Source organism: Pundamilia nyererei, unplaced genomic scaffold, assembly GCF_000239375.1.
Source record: "Pundamilia nyererei isolate P.nyererei 1_Seehausen unplaced genomic scaffold, PunNye1.0 scaffold00012, whole genome shotgun sequence".
Taxonomy (NCBI): domain Eukaryota; kingdom Metazoa; phylum Chordata; class Actinopteri; order Cichliformes; family Cichlidae; genus Pundamilia; species Pundamilia nyererei.
In genome coordinates, this window is record NW_005187413.1 from 184,742 (window position 1) to 197,402 (window position 12,661).

The following is a 12,661-nucleotide window of genomic DNA, read 5'->3' on the forward strand; positions in this document are numbered from 1 at the left end:
TTCACTTTTCAGGAAGGCAGTTTATCAGAGCACGTTTAAAGTTGTAGAAGTGCATTTACATTAATGTGCTTTTAATCATTCTTATACTTTTATTTGATGTAAAAGTCAAATTTTCTAATCCTACAGGACAAAATCTTTACATGACAATAGAACGAGTATTTTGGCATAATCGTATTTACCATTATTGACAACTTTAGATCAGGTTAAAAAATTAACGAGACGCTACTGTGTATATAAAATGTTAACGGAATCATTTAACATTTAATATTCCATAGATTAGATGCATACAGTGGAGGAAATATTGATTTGATTCCCTGCTAAGTTTGTTTACCTCCAAAGGATTGAACTGATTTTAATTTTATGCTGGTTTGTTCTTAAAAGAAATGTATTAATTCAGTTCAGATTATCATGCTTGAAATAAATCTCTGCATTTCATCCCTGGCTCTCATTTGTTTTGGGCTTTTTATTACATAACAGACCTCATTGTTTATATGGCAATAATGACTTTTAGTCATTGTTAGTGTCTGGGTTTGTAGCTGCTATTTTGAAGTAAGAGCAAATAAAATAAAAAAAATTCGGTCATTATTCTGCTTCTTTCCTCTAAAATGAAACTACCATAAAAACAGAGTTAAATAAAGAGTTAATTTCTTTGTAAGTGAGAAAACTTCAGGATGGAATCAAATAATTATTTTTCCCACTGTATACATAGGAATAGGAATTTTCACATGGATAAAACATTGGCTTTAATGAAGGGGATTATTTGTGGTCTGATTGCCAAAAAGAAGTTTTTCAAATGATTCAAATCTTGCCCTTGTACTTTCTGAGGGGTTTCTAATTATAACTGCAAACATGTATCTGTCCTAAATCCTTGTATCACAATGAAAACTGAATCCTGCACTACTGCTAGTAAATCTTGCTTGTTTGCCATTTGTCAAGATGAGTTTATTTGTTCCCCTGGAAGCTAAGCATCTGTGTTGAACAACATGTAAAAAAACACACTACATAACACTAAATAATCCCCTTCCCCCCTCCCTGCAAGAAAAAAATGTAGTTGTTTATGTTAAAAACAAAAAGAAAGCACTGTTATGGAAAAAATAGCTCAAAGTGAATAGTGACTAAAAGAGTATTTACTTCACTCTTACATAGTTATAGTTGAGATAATCACAAAATCACTTAGAGGGATTTTTAAAATTAGTTTTTTCTTGCAAACAGCTGCTACAAGATGAAACACTGACAAAGATTAAAAGTCAAAATTTTCATATAAACAATCAGGTCTGTTGCATAATAAAGGGCGCAAGACAAATGAAAGCCAGGGATAAAATGCAGAGATTTATTTCATGCCAATAAAGATAATTTGAGCCAAACTTAGAAAGCAAGAGAGGGTTAAGAGACAAAAAATGTGAATACAAAAGAAAGATTGAGAGAGATGGCAAGACAGGGGCACACACAGAAGAGAGAGCTGCTGGCGTAATAAAGCAGGCCATTCATCTTGCAGCATGATGGGACTTAATCAAGTTATGATTAATGTGTTACAGCTGCCATTATCTTTTCAATGAAGTCTGTATTCTTCTGTCCAAGCCCCCGAGGTACACAGGAACACACAAACACATGCAAACCACAGCAGATACGGGGGTTTGTCATGTGAGTCATGCACACACTGGAAAGCAGCATACACAGATGTCATGGTACACACTGTGAGTAACAGAAGGCTCCTCACGTGCATTCACACACACAGTTGTGTTTTCATATCTTTGTGGGGACATCTAATTGACATAACGCTTTCCATAGTCGCTTACCCCTAACAAAAACCATCAAAAATGAATGCCTGACCCTGACCCAAACCTAACTGTAACTTTGACACTAAAACTACATTTTGAGTTTCCAAAAATCCCTTCAAACCTGTGGGGATGGGGATTTTGTCTTCATAAAGGCTGTTGGTCCCCACAAGTATAGTGAACTTTCAATTGTGGTCCCCACACAGATATGCAAACCTGGTATACACACGTGCACATACACAGACAGCAGAGACAACACACAGAAGTACCACACAAACATCCAACGATTTTCAGGTAGACACTGTGCATCATAAAAGATGAGAGTGCACACACAGACACAGAAGTGAGTGATAAGGTGTTGAATAAAAATGGCAGCAATTAATTGCATTTCTTTGTTAGGGTAATTTGATATGCTCCACAGGCTGGGCCCTTAATCAACACCTCAGAATTACTAATCAAAATATTCCTGTCAGACTTGTCTGATAGTTTACTAGTCTGTGTGCTTTCTGTTGTGCATCTCAGTAGCTGTGAGTCAGAATACTTTGTGAATGAATTTTAGTCAAAAAATAGTTTCCAATAATCTTTGTTATTTTTCCATGTGCCATTGTTGTGCTCTGATCTTTGGGGGTTTTAAGGTATAAAACATTAACTCTGAGGTTTGGAGTCATGAGCCATAATTTGTAATGTAACCGATAAATGGTCATACTGTTGTTACATTATCCTCTAACCTGTTATTTTCTCATATAAGAAATAATAACACAAATATCTGTATTTAATAACCTATAGGTATGAGCAGCTGTGTTGCAATAAATTTCATTTAATGCAACACAGCCACCCTTTCATTTAAGTATATTTTTAGGAAATGTTTTGTAGGAAATGTAGGAAATTCTTTTAATCTTCTAACAGCCAAAAAGGGGCCAAAACAACAAAATAACTTTAATATTTTTAAATATTGGGCATTGAAATGTGGATAAGTGTGGAGTTTTTAAATATAACCCTTTCAACCTCAGAAGGACTGGTCTTTGTTGTGTTTGTCATGTCACTGTTATATGGCTTTAAAAATAGCAGAAAAGGTTGGAAACTTCCCATACTGTGGGTTTTCCTTAAACTGTTGGATGTTATAGAGAGAGATGGATAATGGCAGCCAATTCTCAAGTGTAAAAGAACTAGCTGTGGCACATCCATCTTTGTTAGATTCAATTTGTGGCTGTAAATGGTGGAACTTTGCAGAATTCTTTTTCCAAAATGCTTTTTTTCAGTTGAGGGGCATCAGACTGAGGCAACTGTAAAAGCGTCCTGCAGTTGTCAGACTCATTTCTGCCTTACCTCACAGGCATTTACCCAACACTGCCATTCACAATGACTTACAGTGAGTCCAAAACCAACACAAGCTTAACTTTTATGTAAGCCAACATTATGTTCATCCAAGAACAATCAGAATTAAGGTCAACATACAATAAATGATCAGAATCAGATTCAGAATACTTTAATAATCCCTAAGAAAACGTTGTAGTGTCAGTTGCTCCAAGACCATAAGAACAGTAACAGACTGGACTAAAATAAATAATACAATATATTACAAAGTTACAAAATTTAAGAAATGACTCTAATATATACAAAAAGCTCAATTATAAATATCCAGAATATTACAAATATATATGACATTTTACTCTAAACTGTAAAACTCTACTCATATATGTACGTAAATAGTAAGTAGCCATGAAGTAAAAATGAAAGGTGGACAGAAAAATCTGAAGTTAAAGGCCTTATCCTGTCCTTGACCTAAACAAAAGCAGGACTTGGCAGCAAAGCTTACTGATTTATGTTTTGGGAACTAGCTTCCTAAAATGAGACTAGAGAAAGAGATTAAAGTCTCCAAACCAAGAGTAACAAGTATGCACACAGACACAAATGCACACATAGAAGCACACATGAATTCTTGCACATTGCAGTTGGTTGTCCCTTCTGGCACACTGTCTCTTTCTTCTTATCATTTAGAGCAATTCACACCCCTCAGTGTATGTACGTGCAACTGTGTGTAAGTATTGTGTTCAAGGGTCTAGTGCATGTGTCTGTGTGTAACTGCATGTTTCTGCTTTTATGTGTAACGCATTGTGTGAATTGGTGAGTTCGACTGTTTGACAGCTTCACTCCCAGATGAGATGTCTGACACCTCTTCTCTGTCTGTGTACCTCCATGAAGACATGTGAAAGCCTGCCTCATCCTGAAAACCCCACTGATACACTCACACTCTTGTTACTAGGTAGATTTTAATGAGTCAACTGTCTTTGTACACAAGTAGTCCTGTCTGCGCTTCCCTGTACAGACAGGATCCTCATTGCTCAGTATCTTTTGACCCCACAGTTTATAATTTGATTAACAACCTTTTACACTGATAACCATTCACTTCACTTCACTCCAACTCATTGGATTTGAAATGCAGTGTACTCAAGCTGTTCGGAAACACAGTTTTTATTTTTCAAAAAAAAAAAAACTGCAGTCCATAATAAAATATTTGTGATCAGTGATCAGATTTAGTCCATCAGTTATTCAAATATTCCATTGGCAGAATTTCTTAATTCACAACACAATCATTAAACAGTTTTGATTAATTAAAAACTAAAGCATTGAGGACATTGCTTTATAATAGACTAATAGATAGTAAAGTAATCCACCTTGAGATTAATAAATCCAGAAGAAATCACATCTTCTGAGCAAGTGTCAATACAGTCAACTGATCTTAGTTGAACTTAAGGGTTGAAAGTAAAGTTGTGTTCATTACAATCAAAGAACAGGATGGATACCAAATGTCTGGAAGAAGACATCATTTACTGTAAAATATCCTTAAATGATAAATACACAAAATGCGAGTCTTGCTGAACTTTGAATCAAATCATTAACACAGATAAAAGTTTCTCCCTTACTAGAGACAGTTGGTCCATTGACATTGAATTGGTAATTGACTTTGTAAGCTAATAAAATTTTATGTTTGAGGCTTTTCATTCCAGTGAGTTTGATTTGGATGTAGCGTTCCCAGCAGTGAGCCAGAAAATCTGCCCATAGCCCAAGAAAATCTCAGTGGCTGCTGTCTTTTTTTTAATCTCAGCAGTTGTTCCATTATTCACTGACTACAGGGTGCTTCAAGATGTATCTCTACATGACATTATTACAGCTTGTCTGTCTCCCATTCATCTTAGGATGACACTGGGTTCATTTTACAAATTACAGCTGAGCTGCACAATAATATGGCAATACCTAAAAGTCGTAGGTTGTCGTTAAACTTTCAATACGCGTAGTTGATGTTGAACTGCTAATTAAGACACATTTCTCAGGAAATCACATTACGTATGACGTTATGTCCTCATTTTCATGTGATAAAATATCAATATCCGCTGGACGAGACTATATCTATGTTAAAAGAATAATTCTTTTAAAATAAGAATTCTTTTAACATAGACTGGTATTGCTGCATGTCAGCAAAATATTTCATTCTTTCACACTATAAGAAATATTGTGAAATATCCTATCATACCTAATAGTTGCAAATGTCCTCCATTCATCAAGTTTTCCAGATCAAACAGTGTTTCTCACACTGCCTCAAAGGGAGAAAAAAGCCTATAATTAAATTTCAGGTAATTGAATATTTCTACCTTCTGAGACATTTGAAACTTTTGGACTCAAGAAATTTAATTAAATCATGAGAAGCTGAACTGTAATTTAGTGTAATTTAATATACCTCTCTTTACTTCTGATTCTGATTCCATAGTTCTTTTTACTCCCTCCCTTTAATATTTAGAGTCACTGAACCTGAGATGTGCTATTTAGTCATTACATTGCACATCGGCCTTTTTGCTTATGTCTATCTCAATTTGTGTTTTTCAACTGGTACTCTGTATTCGAGTGCTAACTGCTCTTTTGGGGATTATTAGAAATGGACTCAATGATTGTGTGGATTCATTTTCTGGAAAGTTGACTTTCTTTACAACCTAAGACATTTTAGTGAGATTGACAATTAGATGGTAATGTCAGAAAACAATGAACATTTTTATTTTATTGTAATATTGTAATATAATTACTATAAATACATTTCATACTTCTAAAATAGTTTATAATCTCTGCTGTAATACCTATACTTTATTAATACTTTTGTCACATACATATGTTTGTGAACCAGTTATTTGAATATAATTGTATGTACATTCTTCAGATATGAGTACATATTTGTGTTGTAATGTATTATTATACTTTATGTACTTGGTGTCTTTTCAGTTCCTGGATCAGTGCCTATGGAATCTCTGCAGAATACGCCATATGAAGAAAAGATCTTCATGCAGTGGAAAGCTCCCAACGAGACCAATGGAATCATCAAATTGTATGAGGTCAGTGAAAGACTTCAAAGAACATCAATGGGAGTTATAAAAATGAGCAGATGCACGGGTAGATAGATTGAAGGAAGGACGAAAGCAAGGGAGGGAGGAAGGAAACATCCAGTTGCTTACAAAACATCAAACACAAAAAATAACAAATACAGATGTAATTGGGCACACCACAGTAATATTGTAACAGAATTATGGAAAGGTGAAAAACTTGTAGTGATGTAACAGTTTCAAATTATTCTAACCACTGTGCATAGTGTATACTGAAGTACAAGCTGCTGCACAAAAGTACCCCAAAAGAAGAGTAAATGTGTAGGGATCAGTGGCTTAGTGCTGGTTTGCAGAGTCCTGCTGAAATACCACTATATGTCTTTCCCTGTCTCCTATATTAAGATGCTTTAATGATTAAACGTATGAAACACAGCAATTAGTAAAAAAGCAATTCTTTTTTTAATGCATGACAACATTTTCTAGAGTATCGGATCTTTACAAAAAATCATGCAGGCACGTTCTGAGTCTGTGGTTGTGCCTTTGTGTTTTATAGTGACAGAGGGGTGCATGATTGTGCATTAGGCAAACTTGTCAGTACGTATTTGTTCATTTGCCTTTAAACTTATATGAACTTCAGTGACACTCCAGTCTAAATACAAAGGGTTTAATGTGATATCAGCCCACCTTTTGCAGCTATAGAAGCTTCAACCTTTCTGGGGAGGCTTTCCACAAAGTTAAGGAGTATGTTTATGGAAATTTTTGACCATTCTTCCAGAAGCGCATTTGTGAGGTCAGACACTGATGTCGGACAAGATGGCCTGGCTCACAGTCTCTGCTCTGTTGGGTTGAGGTCAGGACTCTGTGCAGTGCCCTCTCCACCAAATTTTATACTTGTCACAATACAGTCAAACAAGTACCATTCTCCTGGCATTTAGTTCCACTTTGTCGTAATCCCAGCAGTTTATGTAGTTTTGAAAATCAAGCGTCTAAAGCCTAGGTGCCTGTTATTGTTTTATAAACACGCTGGAGCCTTAAATGTCAGGATACTGATAAATGAAATGACTTAAATGTAAGATACCTAAATTATATACATATAAAGAAAAATCAATCCTCATTATGCTTTCTAAGATGTTTGTTAAATTTGCCAAATTCAGCCTGTAGCACATTGACGCTTGCTAACAGGCACAACATTCAAGAGCTTTTACTCCCTAAATGGATATCTTTCTGGAATTAAACCACTGAATTGTGACTACTGTAAAGCAGAGGGTTGCAAGCATGATCCCAGTTTGAGTCTGATCTTGTGTCTCATTTCACCTTGGCTGACCTTTTTTGCAGCTTTCTCTCTTACTATAGCTACAGAAACAATATTTGACTTGTTTGTTTCGGACCGAGATAGACAGAGAATGTGGTTTAAGGAAAGAGAGGAACTCTTTAAAACACATTAATTTGTAAAACTAATTAGATGCATGATGTTTAACGATATGAAATAAGACAAGTTAAGATGAACTGAGAATGAAATATATAATATATATATATATATAATATAAAAAATGATGTTCAGATTAATGTGGTGTTTAACTGAGGCACTCTTCACAATGCAGCTACAGCTGATTCAGATTTGTCACTCGTGGCATCCCATTTCTATCTGTCTGAGACTGGCTTGTTGTGATGGGTTTATTTCAGTGCTTGTTTTGTGTTGTGTTGTGTTGTATATACTAATTCCACCAAAAGGAAAGTATAAACACTTGGGCAATAAGCCCCATCTCATACTGCATCTCAGAGTTTGTGGATGGGGTTGAAGTCCCTAAACGAGGGCTTGAAACCAGTCTAGAAAATGTTGTTTTCTGTAGCATTACGATTCTCTTCATTTGTACTAAGGGGCTATCCCAAACCAAGGAACACCGCCCCAAAGGAGGCTGTCATTATGCTTTATGTACATACAGTGTATACTGTATGTACGTTTGTACATAAGAATGTATATTATCCATTAAACCGTTGTCTTCAGCTGGATTGGGCTGGAGTATATACCAGCTAAGATGGGGCGAGAAAAGCGATATACCCTAGACAGGTTACTTATCACAGGGCTAACACAAACAACCATTCACAACCCACATTCACACATTTTGGCTTCTGGACTTTTGTAGCCAATTTCAAATCACCAGTTTAACTAATATTAATGTCTTTGGACTGTGGGAGGAAGCTGGTGTACCTGGAACGTTCTAACTCTGCAAATGGATTCAAAACCAGGACTTTATTGCTACAAGGCAATGATACTAACCATCACACCCCTGTGCCTTGTGCATTCTTCTGCTCCCAAGTGCCATATAGGAGAAAAAAAATGCAATAATTAAAAAAAACCTTTTTAGCCGGATGTCTTGTTTGTTTTTCATTCATATGGTCTTATTTTTAAAACTAGGTGATACAGGGAAACACAAGAACAGTGTTTTCTCTCTAACCACTGACAGTTCATATTTATATCAAATATAGTTTCATCCACGAATAATTGACATATATGACCATAAATTCAGGATTAAATTTAAATTATCATAAAGGGAAAGTAGAAAGTCTAAGTCGCAAGACAAAGTGGGAGAAAGACTTATTCTTTGACAGTCTTTTATACAGTGGTTGGAACTGAGTGAGATAGGTGTGCGTGCGTGTGTGTGTGTGTGTGTGTACGTTTATTTGGGTTGAAGTTGAGTCCTCTATCTAATGAATTATTGACCCGTTCTTGGTCTGTTGTCTGCCTCTTATATCACTGCATCAAGGAGCTACCTCACATCAAGACCTGGAAGGGCGCTTGTGTGCGCGTCTGAAAGAGGGAGAGAATGAGCTACCAAGGAAAGAGATGTTGCTCTAAAAAAGACCAACTAGTCTCCACATGTGTGTATTAAGTGTATGAGGACTTTAAAGTGTGTAATCCATAAACTGTGAATAAAGGATAGATGTAACGACTGTTACATAGCCCGCCAATTAGTGAAGGTCCACATTTAAATGACTGATCCACGTGTGTTCAGACCGTCAGTCTTTTAAAAATATATATTTATAAGAGATGTGGGATAATACTGACTGAGAAACTGAGAAAAGTATAGCCTGACTTATTGTCTCCTTAACTATAATTAATAAAGACTATAAATCCATCAGAAAAGGTAGTTATTTCATCCATAAATCTAGTAACCAGGAGCTTTGTTCTGCCACAGACAACAACACTGGCTTTTGTCTTTATAACCTATACAGAATTTATTTTCACAGATAGTTACAATTTTTTTTCACTAAAAAAGGTAGAATATTTGCTGTGCAAGTTAGAAAGTCATCTTTCAAGCTGCATCCAGAACAGCTTAATTTTTGTAGTTAGTTGTAAAATCTGTAAATATTAAGCACACACTAAACAGATGTTACAGTTATAAAGCTGGGTTGCTGTAGGTTAGATTAGTAACTAACGTATTGTATATTTTAGCTGTAGATTATTCCTCTTGTCTTGCAGATTTACACATCTTGTAACACAGAAGGCAAATCTTATTTTGAGAGCATCTTCCAAAGATATAATTATCCCTATTTTCTCTCAAACCCCTTATATTTACTACCATCAATCTCCAGTCTCTTCTCTCATTCTACACCTCTAAAAGACCCCTTAGTACCATGTCTGACACTTCCATTAGACCTCAACCCAGACCCTGAAAAAACAAAACAAAACAAAAATGTCCTCAGTCTATGAACCTCCTTGGGACCATCATCAGTTTCACCTTGTTTGATATTAATGAAATCAACACCAATCTAAGCTCTCTGCCCTCTCTGCCTGGTAGAGGCGGCACGACTCAGCATCATCTGTTAAACATATCAGAGCCTCAACATAATGCGCTGCTATTAGAGATAATTACTATAATTGCAGCTATTGACAGGATTAAAGGCATCATCTGCAACATCTAAAGGGCCTCTTGTTGTGTCCTATTCTGTTCTGTTGTCTCTTGTGTGTTCCTTTTTTCCCCTCTGCGTCCTTTTCAGGATAGAAACCAGATGAATTACACCTAGGACAAAGAGGGGATTGAGGAGTATGGAGAAAAACTGGGGGGTGGGCTCAGGGTAGCTTTGTGGAGGTGGGAAATGGTGCAGAGAGATAAGGAGAATGGGAAGAAGGAAGGCAGAAGTGTGAGAGAGAGATAAAGCATTCAGTGAGCAAGTTGAAATCTGACCAGAAGACATAGTTCTTACCATACAGCAAGATTACAGAAATTAATCAGTGTGCAAATATGATCACTCCATCTCTTGTATCTATTACCGTAATTGCAGCTAATTACAGGATTAAAGGACACATCTGGGTAAGATCTAAAGGGATCCCCCACTCCTCCCCCACTCTCTCTGGTCCTCCATTCATTTGAGAAAATGAGAATAATGTCTGGAGAAAAAGGGATGCAAAAAGAAGTGTAATGTTTGGTTGCAGGTGAGGTAGGAAAGGCAAAAATGAAACAGCATATAATTTATTAATATATATTGCTCAAAAAAAGAGAAGATGACATACAATCAAATGAAAAAAAAGTTTTTACAGGATTAATTCAAAAACCCTTAAAAAACTCTGTACACCCTGTGATTCAGTAGCTTATAGAACCATCTTCCTCTTTAGCAGCAATAACCAACTAAGAAGTAGTTGGTGTGAGGTACTTTTTAATAAAGGTTGTTGTTGTTGCTAATCATTTTATCAAATGCATTTGATTACCAGCAATTGGCTGCAATCATCCTGTTAGTTCCTATGGAAGTAGTAAAAATGTACATAGTTTTTCACAGGACTACAAAAAGTCCTAATACAAGGTATTATTCTAATCTTCTTAGATTAGTATGGTGCATTTAATTAGCTCTTAATCTGACTATGGTGCTTGTATTAGCTGATATTTATCCCCAGTAAGAGTACAAACTTTCATCAGTCTTTCCAACCATCCCCATGCACTAAGCACAAGAAAAATCCAGTTAATTGCTTATATGTAACCTCCTTTTTTCTAAAATAAAAAAATCAATAAGCAATTTTTGAGCAAGTCGTTTATTTAAGGTCTTTTCTTCTCCTCCTTGGAAGTTTACAGTGAGTTCAAAGCTGAAATATTTATTTTATTTTATTTTTTAACATTAATATTCTGGAATTTGCATGGTAAATTTTAATTGGTACTCAGTTTGGTCGGTAGATGTCAGGCAGTTAGATTTTTTTCTGCAATTAGGTTAAATGTTGGAGTCGTGAATATTGGCTTAAAACTGTTAATTTGAGAACTCTTGATGGATTTTTATTTTTAATGTTCTGCTGGGCATGGAAAAAGGCCAACTTAAATACCTTTGAAAAAGAAAGCCAGTGAACAACTAAAGGCTTCCACTGGTTTATATGAAGTCTATATTTTCCCTGCAACTTTACCAGGCCTCTGTGAGACCTCAGATAATACACAGTTATTGATGGTTACTGAACTGAGCAGAGGTGCACTCAAAAACACACTTGCACACACACACAGATCATGGCCCTGTCAATCCCTTCTTTGATTGCCTCATCAGACCATTCAAGCATCACTGGTCCTCTCTGCTAGTCCTCACCTCCCTGCTGGTCTCTGCAGAGTTATTTCTGAACCCCTGCTTGTTAAACAGATGCTGGTGCTAACATTGATTAGAATCAAGCAGAGTAGCAAATCATGGTTTGACCAACTAGCAAGTGAGAGCATTTTATATTTAGGTCTAATATGAAATGGAATATATATATATTCCATCAGTAGTGAAGAAACAGTTTGTGTTTCAGAATTATAACCTCCTAGAAAATGCTTCAGGTATATGGATAATAAAAGTTAATATGGTTCCATTTCATTTTCTTAAAATTAATGTCAAGCATTAATTGAAAAGCTACTAATTAATAAATGTAATTAGTCCTTAACAGCAGAAACTGTAGATCAGAAATCAGTCATTATGCATTCTTTTAAAGGCAACAATAACTGTATCATGACTGCCCAACTCCATGCAATGATGCATTTCAGGTCTGACCCACATTCCCAAAATCCATCTGCAAGATTGGGGTAAGAATATGAGTGTTTCCTGACAAACCTCTGAGTTGTTTAATCCAACACACCGAAGAAATTGGTGACTAGTATGGTATGTAGTTATTCTTGTCTGGTCCTGTGTGCAAATAACTTTACCTTCCAACTCTCTGCGGATAGAGGTTTTAATCAATCACAGAAATAAATACTGGCAACCAGTCTGGCATTTAATTCAGTTAGTTACTCTGTTCCAAGCTGTGGATTTCTCTAGATACAGCTGACCATGTAGTACAGTAACATTCTCTCCCCATATTGCTGTTTTCTGAACAAAGAAATGATTCCTTCTCATTAGGAGAACATCAGTTGCATAGCATAATCTTGCTATTCGTTCTCTCTACTATTTACTGAGGAACAGAAGTGGCTCACCTCACCTACATAACCTCAAAATTCTAATGGTGCAAGCAAGGTTATTATCGCATGATTGAAATTGAAAACTAATACTTGAGCCATGCTATAGTCATGCTACAGG

General features: G+C 35.9%; 1 protein-coding gene across 1 annotated transcript in view; it reads left to right on the plus strand.

Moving 5' to 3' along the window:
- ptprt (protein tyrosine phosphatase receptor type T) overlaps positions 1-12,661 on the plus strand; it is a 308,462-nt gene that overhangs the window by 144,529 nt on the left and 151,272 nt on the right. Inside the window, exon 11 of the mRNA XM_013908559.1 lies at positions 6,045-6,154. Within this exon, the coding sequence (XP_013764013.1) occupies positions 6,045-6,154 (110 nt within the window). The remainder of the gene's footprint in view (positions 1-6,044; positions 6,155-12,661) is intronic.